Source organism: Rousettus aegyptiacus, unplaced genomic scaffold (assembly GCF_014176215.1).
Source record: "Rousettus aegyptiacus isolate mRouAeg1 unplaced genomic scaffold, mRouAeg1.p scaffold_m13_p_8, whole genome shotgun sequence".
NCBI lineage: Eukaryota > Metazoa > Chordata > Mammalia > Chiroptera > Pteropodidae > Rousettus > Rousettus aegyptiacus.
This window is the reverse complement of record NW_023416311.1, coordinates 75,192,878-75,213,396: the sequence shown is the minus strand read 5'-3', so window position 1 is coordinate 75,213,396 and position 20,519 is coordinate 75,192,878. Positions and strand designations below refer to the sequence as shown.

Genomic DNA, 20,519 nt, shown 5'->3' with positions numbered 1-20,519 from the left:
TTCAATAAAGACTTCAACAGCAGACTTGACAAAGCAAAAGAAAAAAATTAGTGAACTTGAAGACAAGTCAGTTGAAACTATCCCTTCAGAGGAGCAAAACAAAAAAATGAAAAAAAAAGTGAAGAAAGCCTATGTTAATTACACAATACTATTAAAAGAAACTATTTATGCATTATTATAGTCCCAGAAAGAGGAGAGAACGGAGTAGAAAGGGTAATTCAAAGTTAAAGAACAAAAAAATGATTAAAATGACTACAGTTATAATAATTTTCTCACTGATATACATCATAAATAGACCTAAGTCATGACATGTAAAATATAAAATACCAGGGGGCAGTAAAAAGGTAACATTTTGCATACAATTGAAGTTAAGTTATTATTATCAGCTTACAATAGACTGTTATGTCTCTAATATGTTTTATGTAAGCCTCATGGTAATCACAAACAAAGCACAAACCTAGAGTAGATACATAAAAGACAAAAAGAAGGATATCCAAGTATATTGCCACCGAAAATCACCAATTCACAAAGAAAAGACAACGAAAGAAAGAAATGAACAAAGGAATTACAAAACAATCTGAAAACAATTGATAAGATGGCTTTACTAAGTCCTTACCTATCTATAATTACTTTAAATGTAAATAGACTAAATTCTCCAATAAAAAGATAAAGAATGGCTAAATGGATTAATAAAAAATAAGACTCAACTATACATTGCCTACAAGAGACTCATCTCAGCTTCAAAGATCCATTCAGGCTCAAAGTGAAGAAATGGAAAAAGATATTCCATGCAAATGTAAATCAAAAGAGAACAGGGGTAGCTAAACTTATAAGATATAAAGGAAACTTTTTTTTTATGTTACTAAAACACTGTAACAAGAGACAAAGTAAGTCAATTCATCAAGTGAATATAACAATTATAAATGTTTATGCACTCAACATTGGAGCACCAAAATATATAAAGCAAATACAAACAGAACAACAAGAAATAAACAGCAATACTATAATATTTAAGGACTATGATACCCAAATTTCAACAATGGATAAATCACATAGACAGGAAATCAAGAACCACTGGACTTCAAGTACGCTTTCTATCAAAGGGACTTTAAAGACATAAATAGATCATTTAATCCAACAGTAGCAGAATACACATTCTTTTCAAGTGCATACAGAACATACTTCAAGATAGATCACACAGTAGGTAACAACAAAAGCCTAAACAAATTTAAGACTGACATCATTTCAAGTCTTTTTTTCTGATCACAGTAGTATGAAACTAGAAATCAAAAGTGTAATTCAAAACTATCTTAAGGCAAACATAAATGGAAACACAACATACCAAAACTTATAGGATGCAGCAAAAGCAATTCTAAGAGGGACATTTATAGCAATAAATGTATACATTGAGATGAAAAAAAAAAAATCTCAAATAAACTACCTCATTTTGTCTCAAGAAACTAGGAAAAAAGAACAAATTAAGGACAAATTTCATAGGTATAAGAAAATAACAAATTAAAGCTAAAACAAATGAGTAAAAACTAAAAAAAAAAAAACTAAAAAAAAATTACCTTTTTGAAAAGATAAACCAAACTGACAAACTTTAGCTAGGATAACTGGAAAATGAAAGACTTAAATAAATAAAACCAATAATGAAAAAGGAGACATTACAACCCCAGAAATGCAAGGATCATGAGAGATATTATGAACAATTACACACCAACTAACTGCATAATCTTGAAGAGGAAAAATTCCTAAAAACATACAATCTACTAAGACTGAATTATGAAGAAATAGAAATTCTAAATAGACCAATAACAATAAGTAAATGCCAATAATAAAAATATGAATTCACTGGTAATTTGTATCAAACATTTAAAGAATACCCATCCCTCTCAAACTTTTCCAATAAATTGAAGAGGAACACCACTCCTAAACTCATTTTACAAGGTCAACATTACCCTGATGTCAAATACAGATGAAGACTCTACAAAACAGGAAAACTACAAGCTGAGATCCCTAATGAATAGAGAAAAATTCTCAAAAAGAAAAAAATACTAGCAAACAAAATAGACAATACATTAAAAGGATCATACACAATGATCAAGTAGGATTCAATCCTGAGATGCAAAGATGGTTCTACACATGCAAATCAATAAACGTGATACATCATATTAATAGAACTGAATATAAAAATCTTATGACCATCTCAGTAAAGAATAAAAAGCATTTGACAAAATTCAAGTCTCCTTCATTATAAAAACTCTCAACCAAGTGGGTATAGAGGAAACATACCTCAACATAATAAAGGCCATATGTGACAAGCCCCTAGGTGTATTATACTCAATGGTGAAAGGTTCAAAGCTTTTCCTCTAAGGTAAGAAAAAAATAAGAAAGTCCTCTACACTCTCACCACTCTTATTCAACATAAAAGTCCTGGCCAGACCAATCAGGCAAAAAAAGAAGTAAAGGCCATCTAAATCAGAAAGGAAGAAGTAAAATTGTCTCTATTTGAGATGACATGATCTTGTATATAGAGAATCCTAAAGATTCCAACAAAAATGGTTAGAACTAATAAATTCAGTGAAGTGCAAGATACAAAATCAACATACAAAAATCAGTCGTGTCTATGTACACCAACAGAGAACAATCGGGGAAAAAAAATAAAACAATTCCATATATAATAGTGTCAAGAACAATAAAATCCTAAGGAATAAATATAACCAGATGTGAAAGATATGTACACTGAAAACTATAAAACATTCATTTTAAAAATTGAAGAAAACAGAAATAAATGTAATAATATCCATGTTAACAAATAGGAATATTTACTAGTGTTTAAAATGTCCACACTGTCTAAAGCCATCTATAGATTCAATGCGATTCATATCAAAATTCCAATAACATTTTTCACAGCAATAGAAAAACAATCCTAAAATTTGTATGGAATCACAAAAGACCCCAAATAGCTAAGCAATCAAGAAAGAATAAAGATGGAGGAATCACTTCATGATTTCAAACTATATTACAAAGCTGTAGTAATTGAACAAGTATGATACTGGCATAAAAATAGATAAACCGATGAACAGAATATGGAGTCCAGAAAAAACCCACACATACATGGGCAACTAATATTTGAAAAGAGAACAAAGAATAGTTAATGAAGAAAGGATAGTCTCTTCAATAAATGGTGTTAGAAAAATTGGATATTCTTATACAAAAAATAAATAAATTAGTCAAATATGTGGTGACATTAAAGAATTAAAATTTTTTAAAAAATAAAAAATTAATTAAAACCCTAACTTTCACAACTCAGAAGATTAAGTCAAAAATGGATTAAATGTAACACCAGAAACTATAAAACTCCTAGAAGAAAACATAGAGGAAATGCTTCTTGACATTGCCTTGGCACTGAATTTTTCGATGTGACACCAAAAGTATAAGCAACAGAAGCAAAAATAAACAAATAGAACTATAATGAACTAAAAAGTTTTTGCAAGCAAAAGACACAGTCAACAAAATGAAAAGGCAACCTATGAAATGGGAGAAAATATTTGCAAACCAAACATCTAATAAAGGGTTAACATAAAAAAATATAAGGAACTTATACAACTCAATAGTAAAAAAAGAAAGAAAGAAAGAAAGAAAGAAAGAAAGAAAGAAAGAAAGAAAGAAAGAAAGAAAGAAAAGAAAAGAAAAGAAAAGAAAAGAAAAGAAAAGAAAAGAAAAGAAAAGAAAAGAAAAGAAAAGAAAAGAAAAGAAAAGAAAAGAAATCTGATATAAAAATAGGCAAAGGACCTGAAGAAATGTTTTTCTTGGAACAAACAAACAGCAAACAAGCACATGAAAAGGTGCTCAACATCACTAACTATCTGGGAAATACAAATCAGAAACACAATGAAGTATCACTCCACACATGTTAAAATGGCTATCATCAAAAAGCCAAGAGATTACAAGCGCTGGCAAGGATGCAGAGAAAAGGGAATCCTTGTGTACTGTTGATAGGAATGCAAATTTGGTGAAGCCACTATGGAAAACAGTATGGAAGATTGTCGAAAAATTGAAAATAGAACTACCATAAGATCCAGCAATCCTACCTCTAGGTATATAGCCATATGAAATGAAATCACCATCTTAAATAGATATATGTGCCCCCATGTTCATTGCGGCATTATTCACAGTAGCCAAGATATGGAAACATCTAAGTGTCCACCAATAAATATATAGATAAAGAAAATGTGATGTGTATATGCTTGTATGTGTGTGTAATAGAAATTCCATTGTGTGTATGGAATATTATTCAGTTATTAAAAAAAAAAAGGCAATCCTGCCATTTGTGACAACATGGATGAACCTTAAGGGTATTATGGTAGGTGAAATAAGTCAGATTAAGAAGACAAATACTGTATGTCTCATTTATACTTGGAATCTAAAAAAGCCAAACTCATAAAAATAGAGTAATCTGTTGGTTGCCATGGGCTGAGGTGTTGGCAAAATGGGGAGATGTTGTTCAAAGTGTACAAACTTCCAGTTATAGGATGAATAAGTTCTGGAGGGTCTCATGTAAAGCATGGTGACAGTAGTTTACAACACTGCATTGTATACTTGAGAGCTGCTAAGCAAATGGATCTTAAATGTTCTCACCACACACACAAAAAAGAGTAATTATATGATGTGATGGATGTGTTAACTAACCTTATCATGGTAATCATTTCGCAATATATAGTTATATCAAATCATAATGTTCTACATTTTAAACTTACACAATGTTATATGTCAATTATATCTCAATAAAGCTGGAAAAAAGAAAAAGGGAGAAAACACAAATTACAAATATCAGGAATGAATGATGGAACATTATTATTTACATTACAGACAATTTATAAAGACAATAAAAGAACATAATGAATAAGTGTATCATAATAAATTTGATAATTTAGCTAAAATAGTCTAATACTTTGAAAGCTAATTAACAAAAATATTCAAAAGACTTCAAAATGTTATCTCATAGTTAATAAAAAATTAAATTATTAATTAATAATCTCATAATGAAAATTCCTGACTCATATGACCTCATTTGTAAATGGATTAAACATTTAAGGAAAAAATAACATCTGCCTAATGTATATAAACTCTTCCAGAAACTAAAAACGTTCCTAAATCAATTTATAACATTAACTTTATACTGATACCCGAACTAGCAAAAAATATTAAAGGAAAAGTACAAATCAACCAATTTTTCTAAACAAATTGTGCTAAAACAACTGGATATTCATGAGATGAAAAAAAGGAACCTCACACCATACAAAAAAAATTAACTCAAAATGGATCATAGCTCTTAATGTAAAAAGTATAAAACTTCTATGCAAAAATGTAAGAAAATTTTCACAATCTTGAAATAGGCAAAGATATGTTCAGACATAAAAAAATGCAAATAATAATAAAAAAATTTTAATCAGACCTATCAAAATTCTGCTTTTCATAAAATATCATTAAAAATGAATGGCAGGCAACAGACTTGGGGAAAATATTCACATTAAGTACATATAATGATGACTTTTACCCAGATTATATTGAGAACTCTTACAAGTCAATAAGAAGAAAACATCTTAGTTTTTTAAAAAGTTGGAAAAGAATTTGAATAGACATTTAAAGAAGATAATGAATGACAAATAAGCACATGAAAAGATACCATCATTACTAACATTATTAGTTCATCGGAAAATAAATGGTCAAGTAATTAAAACCACAATGAGATACCACTAGATGCATAATAATGGCTAAAATAAAAAAGACAATAACAAATGTTGGCAAGCATCTGAAGTCATCAAAACTGTCATAGATTGCTAGTGGGAATACAAAATAGTCTATAGCCACTTTGAAAAAGTTTATCTGTTTATTATAAAGTGAAATGAACATGTATTATACTACCAGTAGTATTACCCAAGAGAAATAAAAGCATATGTCAATATAAATACTTATACATGTATATTCACAGAAGCACTATTCATAATCGCTCCAAACTAGAAACAATCTAAAATGTGTTATGTGTATTGTGATATTCAGGAAAAAAAGAACTGATACACAACATAGATGAATCTCAAAAACACTGAGCTGAGGGAAAGAACCTAGACACAAGAGCACCCACTATGTACATTCATTTAAAAGAAACTATAGAAAAAAACAAGCCTGATCTATAGTGATAGAGAGTAAATCTATGGTTGTCTGGTGCCAGGTAAAGGGGAAGGAGGGTGGAGATGGTAAAGGAGACAAGGGGCCTTTTTAGGTAACAAAAATAGCGGTATCTTGATTGTCGTGGTACTTATATTCTTATATAAGTACCACGACAATACATTTGTTAAAATTCATTACACTGTAAGCAAAATGGATACACATTTATTATATGTAAATTATAATTAAATAACATTTTAAAATCTACTCATGGGAAAGCAACTCCTCCAGAAAATAGAATACTCCTTAACTCATTTTATAAAACAAAAATTATTTTGATACTACAACTAGAAAAGGCATTGAACTTCCAAAAACCTTGGTGTATGCTTATTATTGCTTATTATTAACCTTCTATTATGAAAACACAATACTGATGAAACATTTTTAAAGACACTTAGATACTTGCAGTAAGAGAGCTGAAGTTTAAAGAAAACAGTAGTAGGAACTTCCTAACACAGGTAACTTAATTTATAATTTTATCTTAAAGTTTTGCCACATTTCTCCTTTTTAAAAATTTCATCTCCTAACCGATCTTCCATAGGAAGCATATTTCTATTGGTAAAACCAAACACTGATATCGATTTCCAAAAGCAAGATCAATATATCCCTATAGCTTTCAGTAAAACTTTTAACACTTTTTGAATTTTCTCAAAATCAGAGTTATAGTTTACTCAATCACAATTAAGAAATAAGTTGTCACATCTAAAAGATTTATGATCTTAGGACCTATTCTTATTTGTGAAAAAAAATTAGACATATAATAGAGAGAGTGGCATAATGAACTCCCTTGCACAATCATCGAGATTATAAAATTCAACATGTTGCTATTCTTGATATATCTTTCATTTTTTCCCCTTTCCTTTAAAAGAAAATCTTAGATGTCCTGTCACTTCAATCCTACATATTTCAATGTGCATCCCTAAAAAAATAAATATTTTTAAGCTCTCTTTTAAGATTATTTTTGTACAGTGTGGATACATTAGTAGTTTTCTCAAAACACCAGAGGTCTGGCTGAATTCTTGCCACCTCTCTTCAACATCATAATTTCTTCAACTTCTGAAACCTTTAGCAACTACATAATTAATGAGAAAAACTTTCAAAGAACACTGTTTTTATATATATATATAAAAAGTTTCATTAAATGCCTTTGGCTTATAGCCTACATTAATGGTAGACATGTCATTTAGACATAGAATAAACCTCATTTTTTCATTTGACAAAGAAACTAATTTTTTGTTTTATTTCTCATGGAGAAAAATAAAAGTGGTCACTAAGTATCAGTAAAGAAAAAAGTTATCCCATAGTTGTTTAAATGGATGCTATATCCCTACACAAGTATATATGGTACAAAACCATATTTTAAATAATTTTTTAAAAGGCAGACAATACTCTCACAGTCTAGTGACTCAGTAGAGACACTTCTCAGTAATTCATGGTCAAATGTCAAATATTCACTGCAATGAATCTGCAGATATCCTCACATCACTTAACATTCACCCTATTAAATGATACAAGTTACAAAAATTCAGTATACTTTATCTGAAAAGTATACTTGATATATTTACCATGGCTATTGCTTTGTTTCAGGAAGAATCGAGAGCTCTGTATTTTAATGGCAACATGAGTTGTGCTAGAGTTGAGTTGCTAAGTTACTTAAAGCTAAACTGTAAGATCTTAAAATCAAGTAAAGGGATCTTCAGCTATGAAATAGATTTTCCCTAACCGACCAAATAAGAATTTGACATATTGAAAAAGATAACATGTTAAACAGCATATCCTGTCTAGTTGTCTGGGGAAAAGGGGATGGGGGTAGTCACATATTAATCAACTGTACATGGAAAGAAAGAAAGGTAATTTTTAGTTTGTCAAATAACATTTCTAAATGGAAGCATTTCTTCTGGCTCCCAATATAGATGATTTTGTAGACCCCTGCCTTTTTTTTAACACACTACCAAACAAGAATTAGCCATGAAATAAAGTTACTCCAAGGCACATAAATCTTAAAAGCTACATTCTACTTCTTTCTCAATTCTTCTACTTACATATAAACCATTCATCTTAGGAAAAATTCAAAGAAATTACCCATTAAGCCAACAAAAAAATCTGGGAACCCTGAGAGTAGCTCAGTTAGAATCTTCTAAAAGATACAGAGATAAACCCTCACCTTGGCTACAATGCATACGTTGGCATTGACTAACTTGTGACTGCATTAAGTAACAGTGCTCTCATACATACATTATTCATCCGCTATATTACTTGTCTTGACCTTTCAATTTAATTTAATTTAATTTAACAGAACCTATTGCATTTAGTCTGGCTGCATGAGATTATGACAGACATTAATGAGCCAGATTTTTAAGTGCGTTGAAAATAAGCTGACTGCTTAAGAGGGCCTTCCCCTTTAGTTCCCCTGCTGTGTATCGCAAGGGGAACTAGGACATCATTATTTTTAGGACTTCATTAAAAGTATAATATTGATTTGTCCCCAAGTCTGAATCAAGTCAGGTTTGAAACTTGCTGGTAACTTGAAGTTACACATAAATCAATACCAATTTGGTAAAATTTAAATTGCAATTTTCAAAATAATAAACAGATTGACTCAATTTTACTCTCTATTTAAAAAAAAGAAAAAGCCGAACCACAGATTTATCTCGGGATTGACCTCTGAAGCAAGTGTATAATAAACATTCTTTTTTATTGGTTCTTCCGCTGCACCACCCATTTCTCTACCAAAAAAGCAGACTGTAAAACTTAAATCATACAAATATCAGGAGTTCTTGCAAACAGGATGCTTGTTTGAGTTAAAAATGTTTGACTATCTTTTTAAAGTTTTCAATCTTCTCTCCCTCCTCATGAGCAGGCCTTTACATTTACTACTGCCTGCTGTCTGAAGTCAATTAAGGGCTTTTTTGTTGTTGCTGTTGTTGGGAGGTTGGGGAAGGGGAAGCCATTGAACAGTTTTGGACACACATTTATTTAAAACAAATATTAAAAACTCTAGATCCTCCGAAAAAGTAGTGAGGGTGATATCTCACCACTCTTGTAACATCAGTTTGGCTTTCATTTTTTTCACTGATATACGAGTACATCTGAAAATACAAGTTACATAGCTATGACTGCACAAACTTTATGCCCAGAAAAAGTATGCTTAAGGCTGTATGAAAAGTGAACATTCAAAGTACATTTTATGGTAGTGGTGTCAATGATGATTTTAAAATATATAGGTGTTGTCACTTAAGGAAAAGAAAGATCATTTCAACAACTTGACTTTGAGGAACCGGGTGTTGAGTAGACTGTGCTAAAGCTAAATTATTTCAAATGTATATAATAACAAAACTTCAAGTGTGGTGCATTCACTACTCCAAGAATACTAGTCACTGAATCAGAAAGATTAACAAGTCTCCAGTTCTTAAGATGATTTATCCCAATACCCCAAATGATAACATTTTCTATAGAATCAGACAAAAAAAGTAGTAAAATGTGGTTGAACATATGCGTTCCACACAGTAGTTATGAGTTGCTCAAAAGAGCGAAGTTCTAAAATTTATTTTGATTTTCTTAAACTCACTCACTTGTGACCAATCTCGTGTGCAATGGTAAAAGCTGAACCCAGGCCAATGTCTTCATTAATGCTGCAGCTTCTTTCAGGCTCACACATTCCAGCCACGGAGGCCAAGCCTGAATAAACAGAAGGAGACACAAAGGGTCAAGCCAAGGTGTTTCAGTCTTAAAAAGCCCATACTTATAAATGCCTGGATTCTTTTTAATAACCTCCATGCACAGAAGGAGCAGTTGGCAAAAGGTTAACTTTCTAGTCATTTGCAAAATCACTGGGGGGAGTTTCACTTTGCCGGCTAGACATTAATATTTTTTGAACTGCAGTCAGTGCTGGAAAATGTCTAGACTAGGGGTTAGATTTATAAATTTTACTTCTGGTAACTTGGGACCACCTAGTAACTTGAGCCAGAAGAGGGAATTCAAGAAAGCATTTCTATTTTAACATTCTACAGGCTGTAGAAAGCAAAATATATCCACATTATTTTTCTAAAGAGATCTGTTTAAGTTTAGTGGGTTCATAAAAATATACAAGCAACTTTTTAGTTAACAAAAAAAGGGAATCCCAAATGGTTTTCAAAATGACATTTTTATAAAAACAAAAATGAATGATTCAAAAAAGAAAAAGGAGAACTGTTAAAGATGGGAGATTTTTGCATTTTTTAATCATCTGAAATTAGTCCTGATAGTGACGCAACAATTTCTTTAAACATTTTAATGGTAGGAAAGTCATTCACACATTCAGTGTAGTTCTCCCTTCACCCATCCCCCTTCAATGCATTCGCGTTTTACTAATAAAGCAAAACTATGGTGTTAATTCACTGACTCTAGTGAAATATTATGTTACTCGAAGTATTTTTCCCTTGGGAATTTTAGTATGTAAAAGCTTTAATATTTATTTCCAAATGAATATCCATGCTCTGTGAATTAGTACATAACTTTAAAACAGTGCTTAGAAAGAAACAATTTTTGTACAAAAGATAAAATGCCATGTTATAAGAAAATAGATGTCAACTCATACTTAACACACATAGAGATAAAAGTTATTTAGAAGACATTGAAGGAAAAGTAGGAAAAACACTTCATGTGTTAGTAGTCTATTGGCATCATCCAAGTACCAAGAATTATCTTTTCACCAAAAGTGATTTTAATCCAATTCAGTGAGTACTTATTGAGTGTAATAAACAATATTCTGTGCTAGGTACAACTTCTCAGTTATTCTAATTTGGAATGATAAAAGATGTCCCATTCATATTTTTACTGACAAAAAGCTCAAGAAATTGTTTCTGTGTATCTTCTAATATAAAACATCAACATAATAACTCCACTGGAACATAGATGAGGATAGTGCTGGATTTCCTTACAGATTTACTTTTCCTGCTATTTTATGTGGAAGAGGCAGGAGTTGGGGATGAAGTTGATTTCTGCCTCATAGAGTTATTATAAACACTAGGGTCACCCTTGCGCTGCCCCTTCCATTTACTTAGAAGTCTTGGGACATGAAGAAGAAGACGTGAAAAAAGGAACTAACTGGGGCAAGGTGACTTAATTTTTTTAGTTAATCAAAAACATTTAATAAATGCTAGTTTCAGACTCCAATGAGAGAAGGCAAGACAGAGAGAGAAAGAAAACAAAAAATGTTTGTAGCACATTATCTGGCTTTAACCTCTTAAGTTCAATATGGTCCATGATATGGGAAGAACAAAGCCACTCAAAACTGTTTCTGTTTTGAGCTTCGTGAAATTTGTTTTTATTTTTTAGAAAGAATTACTAAGAATAATTATTGTTAAATTGCATTTGTTATATATCCAAAAATATATTCTTTCATGGGTTAGCTTTTCGTTTGTCATTGCTGTTTGGTATGTGCCATGTGACTATATTTTTAATTGAGAATTCTCAATGACTCCCCAAGGTATATTTGCAAACACAGACGGACTTCTATATCTGATATAAAATTGTTAGCTCTACTAAAAGAACAACTTAAGAAAGAACATGTTTGGGAAATAACTACTACTTGTTGAAAATATAAAGGTAAATCTTAACTAAAATAAAAGAACAATCTAAAAGCTAATGTATTTACACAACCTCCTACCATTTTCTGTATTCCTATAAAATTGAAGCTGTCAAAGTTCTTATGTGTGATTGTGTTAATAGGAGTTTGATTACTATTTGGGTCATTTAGATTTCCTCAGTTTGATGGCCACAGTTTGCACCCTTAAATCTACTTAACCATGTTACAAATGGTCATCAGGGGCATTAAATAAGAGAATATGCAAGAATCAGCATAAAAATCAAGGTGAAAGTTACCAGAATGGCCACTCAAAAAGAAAAAAAAATTATCAATTCTGATATTTTCCACATAAGAAGATCAGTGAACACGTGACGTGTATAATATATATATGCAGTTCATTTAGTTTAATAGATGGTATGAAAAATAATTTATAATGGTTTATAATTTGAAAAACAACATATTTAGCTTGAAAATGCATTGACATGTATTGATTATAGAAATTAATAAACTATCAAAGTTTGAACACATTATTTTGAGGGAAACAAAAGGAGAGGTAGGGTAGGAAAATACCTCAAACTACTTTGGCAAAAATGACAATAAAATTACTAATTACTAATGCTCCAATGAAGAACATATCTCAATGGAAATAATCTATCTTCATAAAGCAGAACAGAATGTGTAGATACATACATATTTCCTCAAATACATATATATACTAGAAATATACAAGCTCTAGCTTGTACCTTCTTTGAGGCTTAGTGTCTATTGTATTTAGTTTGATTAAGCACTTAGCAAATGTTTTCAGAATTTGATCAATAATAGAGAAGGAAAGTTAAACAGTATAGGTAATTTCCACATTAAATATCAGTTCATTTTTTATAGTACTTCTTTACTAAAAACTGTTATATTTCCTTAAATGATTTTAATAATATCTCTGAAGCATTAATGGCAGATATTGCTTCTACTTTATAGATAAGGAAATTGAGGAACAAAAAGCTAAATAAACTATAAAAGGTAATGTACTGGAACTGTCAAAACCAGTGGTTAGTTTCCAGTTCAAGATCTTGTTAACCTAAAACAATACACAGAAAATCTTTTTCATATGAGCTCTCCCAGCAGAAAGCTCTTTCTACATTACGTTTTTTAACTAGGAAACTTCTCCATCATAATACTCATCCTTGGCAAACAGGAATTTCTTCTTTAGACATAAATCATAAGAGAACTGAGGTAGGAAAAGATTGAAAGGCAGGTAAAATCATCAAGAGAAATTTTAATCTCTGAAGAGATAGTCAACTGAATTTCCCAGCAAGTTGGGTAAGACCTTTTCTACCCCTTGTACTTGAATTTGATCTTCCCAAAATTCTTATGAGGTACATAGGAATAGATTTCATAATTATTCCTTTGTAGATAAAAAAAATGAGACTGTCATAGAGAAACCAAAGAATTCACCTTTGGTCGCTTAACTTCTGAGTCTGTAAAAAGCCTCTATGATACTAGAAAAAAAATCATAGAAAAGAGTTTCTGGTTTTTAAAATAACTCTAGTTGCTTAACAATTTAATCTACTTGAAAGCTACCATTCTCCCCTCCCATTTGTATTTTCAGTTACCTTTTACCAGTATAAAGTTATGGTCTGCAACACAATGTGATTTTTTAAATTCTGTAATACTACAGAAATGCCTTTTAAAGAACAAATATTTGGGGAGCCCCCAAAAATAATCCTGTTCTCTCTACTACTGTCTGTAATATTGTATAAAATTACTTTTTTTGCTCAGGTACTAAAAATTTCCAATATCTTAATTTATGAGGATGTACTATTTCCATCAAATTGCTCCCCCTGTTTTCAATACTTCTTCTATAAGTATTACCAAAGTTTTTTTTTTTTTCCTTCCCTTTCTTAGTCTGAGATTTGAAGATGCTGGTTGCTTTTATTTGCTCTCACACTCACTGGCATTTCTGGAAAATACATTATAGAGATGCATTACATGAAAATGAGTGGTAACTTTTCAATTTATCGTCATTGGTGATTGTGAATCATTTTCTAAGTTGTTTTTAATCATCATTCTACTTGTTTCCTGCTAAATGACATATCCACAAAGGTCAAATTTAACAATTTTTAGGAATAATTTCAGACGTGTCAGAAAGGAGAATGACAATAGCCAAGCCATTGGACCAAACAGACAATCTGAATTGTCCACCCTTTATAAAACAACAACAACAACAAAACTCACCCAGTGTTCCACAGGGCTTATTTTTATAAGTGCAGATATCATATCTATAAAGGAGAAAAAAGAGAGATGAAATTTGTAATCTGATCAAATTTGTAAAATATTTTCACATATTCATCACATTTCTTTCTTGGAACTCTGGTTGTCAAACCACAATCAGTGCAATTATGAGCAGCCAGCTGGAGTGTTGGCATTTTCAACACTCTGGGGGACACACCGCAGCTACACTACACTCGCAGCCTCTGGCTGCGAGCCAATGGGACACCTGCCAGTGAGAGAGAAAGGTTAAAGTGGACGTTTGTAATTGCGAGTCCCATAAAACCATCTACCTTACTGTTTTGAAGCTAGAATAACTTCTCTGCATATTGCTACTGCTTCTACAAAAAAAAGCAAATGGATGGCTTTTTATTCTCAATCTCTTTTAAACCTGCTGGAATATTTTCTTACTATAGCTAGAGACTGTATTTTATACTTCTGAACTGCAAGCATTATTTGGAGTACTTTCAACTCTAACACAGGTTCTTGGGTTTTTGTTTTTTAAACTAGTGCAATACTAGCAATAGAAACAACATTGATATCACATAGTCTTCCTAGTATACCAGCAATTTAGCTTGGTTAAAATACAAATATTTTAAGTGATTTATAAACAGCTAAACAAATAGCTCAATAGGAAACTTTCCTAATGTTGGTCAGACTTCTAACACTGTGTTGAATTATAACTCAATACAAAAGATGGAGTTCACAAATATGCTGCAGAGTTTAAAATATATTACATTGAGAATCGTAAATCAATAATGGTATAAATGCTTATTGTAAACATTTTTAAAATATTCCTATAAATTAATTTTTAAGACCAATAGTATACAAAGTTTCTCAAGTGAGAATAAAAAATAAATTTAAAAAGACTGGACATTTTTATTTGCCTACGTTTTATGCTAGGAAGAAAAAGCTTTTCAGGAAAAAAAAAATTTGACAAATTATAGGAAAATCCAAGTTGTGAAAGTTCTCTTTTATTGTACATAAATAATAATCAGTCCATACTACTGGGGCAAGGGGTTACTGCTTAATCCTCTGATCAACTCTTCATCTTCATCTTGCTCAAACTCTACAAATCTTGCTTCCTTAGATTTGAAGAAAGAGATTTCTTTTCTTCTTGCATAACTTTCTCTTCTGACCACTCTCACACTCATCCTTTCTCTTATCTTGTAATTGATAAATAACAGAATTGTAGTATCTGGTACTCTCTTGAATGTAAGATATAGAGAGGGTACTTGGTGAATTTACTAAAGCACCAGAAAGTATATTTTGGGTGTCTCAATCGATTTATCTTGTGTTCACAGTATGGAATGCCTATATTACATGGACAGAACCCATACCAGCAGTCTTCAAGAAAATATAAACAAAGACTTTCCATGGGTAATGCAGATACAAATGTTTAAGTAGAATCTATTTCTAAATCCTCAACTTCCACATATGCCTATTCCTAAAATTGACCCACCTGAGAATGCACCTGCAAGCCACTAATTTTCCTTTCCTCTTCGCCTCTCACAATTTCCATGTTTCTACTTTACATAAAAGGGAGTATACTTCTCCCTCACCCTAAACTTTATTACAGTATTTTGTCCCCTGGGTATACAAGTCTCCAAAGCATAATGCAAAGGGATAATTCAAAAATGCATTGATCCTAGGATCATCTCTTATGAGCAAAGCAAGAAAAATTGAAAGGGGTGATGCTTATTTCATCCTGGCAAGACTATATGCCTTTCTACAAGTCTGTCTGATTGCTTATTAATCTATCTATATATCCATCTCAAAATTAGAACTCAGATGTGAGATGGTTGTCATAGAGTGTTAACACATTCATTTGATTTAACAAATGAAGTCAGCCTTGTTATTGACAAAGTCAGGACTTAGCTAAGTAGTTTAACAATGAGGATTGATTTAGCCAATTAGATTATATGGTGAACATTTTTTGTATTTCAACAAAATGGGCAACTCCAAAGTTTTGACAAAATTTATTTAAAGCATATATACAATATATAGTATGTTTTAAACTACAGTCTCTGTGGCTACTTAAACTTAACGATAAAAAGTATTTTAGATATCAACTTTAAAACGTGAAGTGGTACATCACTTTTCAAACTTATTTTAGGAAGCAAATTAAGCAAAAATTTTGAAGATCACAGACAAATACAACTTGTATTTCCACACTATAGCAATCTTTTCTCCTCTCCTCTCATCACTCATTTTGTGTACACCTTTTATGTTATATTTCTAATGAATATTATTTCATTCTATCATGACTGCCCAAAATACCCACATAAAGGATAAAGTCATCAACAAATAATGCAAGCTAAAACATCTTAGACTGAAATAATTCTATTTGCATGTTCCTCAGCTTTCCTCAATCCTCTAACAGACCTATAGAATTCTCTATAGGATATTCTATAGGGAAAAGACATGCCACTCCCACATGGCTTTTGCATTCAATTCAATTCACACTTTATTCTTCTCTATTCTATATTCAGGAAGAGCAATTACTATGATCTATGCATTACTTTCAATATCAAATACTAGAGCAACATTTTTACATTCATTCTTTCATACAAAGATTTGCTAAGCACTCATCATATGCCCAGGTATATAGTGTTTGTTATATACCAGAATCTAAAGATATTAGTTAGTTATAGTCTATTTGGGAAAAGAAACATTAGCAGTTAAGTTACAAAACAATGTGTAAAGATGATTAAATAAGTGTAAAACAGTTAAACTTATACACAATAAAGCCAATACTTATTAGCTATTATAATGATGATTATTGCCATTGTCAGATTATATACAAAATATTATGGAAATACAGAGGAAGGAGTGATTCCACAATAGAAAACTAGGAAACAGATTCATATATGACATAAAGACAGAAATAGGGTTTAAAGACACAGCCAGATAAAATAGACACGTAAAGGCATTCCAGGCACAGAACAAGATAATAAAAGGAACAGGGTATGGAAAGGGTAAAGCATCTGCAGGAAACTGTAAGTCCAGAAAAGCTGAAACATTGACTGCACAGAATAAAATATCAGAAAATGAATTTAGAAAGTTGGTGTTAAGAGGGACAGATTATTAAGTACTTTCGATGCCAACCCAGATTTTTTTTCCTATAGGCCAAAGAAACTTAGAAAATATTTTGCAAAGTAGGAAAAACATGTAAAGTATGTTTATATGAGTATGTATACAAATTAAGTTTGTATACAGATAAAAGCCTGCAAGGATAATGGTGGGTAGAAGAGGTAGGAGAGAAGAAAGAATAAAATAATTTTTACACTATTATAGACATTTCTATATGACAAACACTTAACCAAAAAGAATTTCAGCTATGCCTGTCTCTGATGATTAACATGAGAAATAATTGATTATTAGCCTAATGAATGTTTAACAAATATCAAAAAATGTTATTTTTCATTAAAGGAAGAAATTAGTGGCCCAGACTTGCAGATTGGCCAAAATATTTCAGAGGTACTCCTCCATTCTGCATGAATACATACAAGGATCCAGCAAACTTTGTAGGCTGCATACAGGTAAAGCATCTGAGATCTTTCTGTCTTGTGTGTCCACTCATTGGTTTGGAAGGTCATGGTGCCAGATGACAAATAAAGATAACAGAATTCTGCCTTAAGATATGTTTATGTACCTATTGAGTGCATTTTTCATGCAATGCATTGTCAGAGCACCTAAATATCAAACGGCTGGAATGTCAAGCATGAACTATTTTGTTTCTTTAATAAATATTTGGATGTTAATAAAATTTCATCTAAAACTTCTTTTCATTATAACTGATAACAACACTCACTTAACAAACCATAGGAGTTTGCCTGATCGTATTATCTTAGGTCAATTTGAAACAATAAAAATTCCTGATTGATGGAAGGAAGAGGTGATGTAGTTAATAAGAAAAATAATTTATATGTGGCTATATCTACCATGATATATACTTCTAAAAGATGATTCTTCCTTAGGCTGTTCTTATAATCATAAACAAACTTTAGCCATGGATTAAAAATTTTACAGTCTTACCCATGAATTACATAATATAGAATCAAGTTGTATTTATTTCAAAATTGGGAATGATAACTCTAAAAAAACAAAGTTTCTCTTCAGGTAAATTTCCTCAATTATATTGAACTTCCATCTCAATGCAGAAATGATTTTAATAAAAATATTTTTCCAAACCTTGATTCCTTGTGCTTGCTCGACACTGTTAACTATACATAACAAAATGTTCAGCATACCTTCAATCATTCGAAATATTTTTAAAATTAAAAATTGCTTTAATTCATTTACTTTCATATTTTCAAAAATTTAATATTCTTTCACATTTTACCTTTCCTAAAACTTCTTTTTGTGTGTTATTTCTTATTCCACCCATCCTCTCATTATATTTCCTTCTTTTTCATGTATGAATTTCTGATTCTTTCTTAGAAACTATTTTTTGCTCTTAGCCCTTATTTCTATAGATGATAAGAATCTTGAGTTGTCTAATTCAAGCTATACATTTAAATCACTATTGCTCAGTCTTCTTACATCTTACTTTTAAACATAATTCGTGAGGATTTTATGGCATAATATTGGAACATGTAAAATGTGAGAAGACTGAGATATATATAGGAGCTGAAATAAGCTGGTTCATACTTGGCCTCATTTGAGAAATCATGGTTTCTCCTGACTTTCTCATTTTTACCTTGCATCACATTAATTCTATAACCTATCAACTTTCTCTGCCATACTGTGGTTTTCCCTGATTTTTCTCCAGATCTGAGCCAGTTCAGGAAAAATCGCTAAGAAAAATAAAGCCAGGATTCCTTTTTTATCCCAAAGATATAACAGGTGTTTTTTTTAGGACATCTTACTGTGGTAATATGAAGGAAGAAGAGACTAAGGAAAAGGAATTCCCCATTGCTCATTTTCAGCCCCCATTTAACAAATCAATTTCTACTAAATCTTGACCAATCTAGTAGATATGGCAGGAGCTTCTAAACTTGAGCCTTTGATCTAAACTTAGGCCAGGCTAAAAAGTACACTGGAGCTGTAAAGAATAACAGAAAAGCTGAAATATGATTAGGAAAGGTCCTCTGGGTTCTGAATTTGGATAGAGAGATACCACCTTATCACTGTGGTCTTGTTTTATTTTCATAAAAGAAAAATAAAGGCCTCTGGGCAGATTAAAAAACTAAGAAATATGCTCTTAGGGAATCTACATAAAGCCAGGACCTAAAGGAAATAAGGGATCTAAATTCATAAGGTAGGACTGATTGGGCAAGATCAAAACCAAAGAGGTTAGTTGAATATCTGTTACTATAACATTGGTATACTTTTCTGTTGTGAAGACACCTCTTTAATCTCCTAATCATTTTTGGCTAGGCATGGCTATCAGAAGAAATTGACCAAAACCTATGATTAAGTTCCATTTTAAGGTCTGCAAAATATAATACTACCTTACAATGATGAGATACCTGGATGGGTTCTTAAAATCTTTTCCAAAAACTACATTCCATTCTTATGTAAGAGAAGCAGTCATTGCAAAGAATTCCTTTCAATGATGTAGTTTTGAATTGGAATGATTCAAAATCTGAACTTTGAAACTCATTTGTTTAACACTGAGTCACAGACTTGCAAACAGAAATGTCCTGGGTACTGTGCTATCTTGTCTAGTTCTCTTAGACGTGGTGGTGAAAGCCCAGTGATAGTGACACAGCGATTTTCTACTTTCTTTACATGCACGGAGGCACCAGCACTATAAAACTGACTTTGGTTATAAAAACAATTGTAATGAAAATAATAGAGAAAAAAAATTATCTTAACCCAATGTATGTAAGAATATACACCATTCCTTATGATAAATGAAAAAGATTATAAGGCCACTTGTTTTAGTTGGGGCTGTTGTGACAGAATACCACAGACTGAGTGGTTTAAACCACAGACATTCACTCCTCACAGTTCTGGAGGCTGGGAAATCCAGCATCAAGGGGATGGCAGACTTGGTGTCAGGTGAGAGCCTACTTCCTAGCTTGTAGACAGCCACCTCCTTGTATGCTCACATGGCCTCTCATTGGTGCTTGCTCATGAAGAGAAAATTCTAGTGTCTCTTCCTCTTCTTATAAGGGCACTTATCCCACCATGACCTTATCTAAAGGGAAGTATCTCCCAAAGGCCCCACCTCCAAACAGCAACACAATGGGGATTAGGACTCCAACATTAGAATTCGGGGGGAGAAAACAGTCAGTCCATAACATTTTACACATATTCTCCAAAATTCATGTTCTTTCATACGAAATATATTCATTCCATCCCAATGACCACAAAAGTCTTAACTCATTTCAGCATCAACTCGAATGACTGGGGTCTCATTTAAATATCATCTAAGTCACATATGGGTGAGAATCTAGGTACAATTCAATCTGAGGCAAAATTCCTTTTCAGTTGTGAACGTGAGAAACCA

At 31.6% G+C, this 20,519-nt stretch overlaps 1 protein-coding gene across 9 annotated transcripts in view; it reads right to left on the bottom strand.

Annotated features, from left to right (window-relative positions):
* Positions 1-20,519, bottom strand: part of ADAMTS6 (ADAM metallopeptidase with thrombospondin type 1 motif 6) — a 241,289-nt gene that overhangs the window by 131,932 nt on the left and 88,838 nt on the right. For all 9 annotated transcript variants that reach the window (XR_004952441.1, XM_036225498.1, XM_036225492.1 and 6 more), the window contains 2 exons: positions 14,027-14,070; positions 9,804-9,909 (listed from right to left, as the gene is read on the bottom strand). Coding sequence is in view for 8 of the 9 variants with exons in the window: in XM_036225498.1 (XP_036081391.1) it covers positions 9,804-9,909; positions 14,027-14,070 (150 nt within the window). In the remaining variant the exon portion in view is untranslated. The remainder of the gene's footprint in view (positions 1-9,803; positions 9,910-14,026; positions 14,071-20,519) is intronic.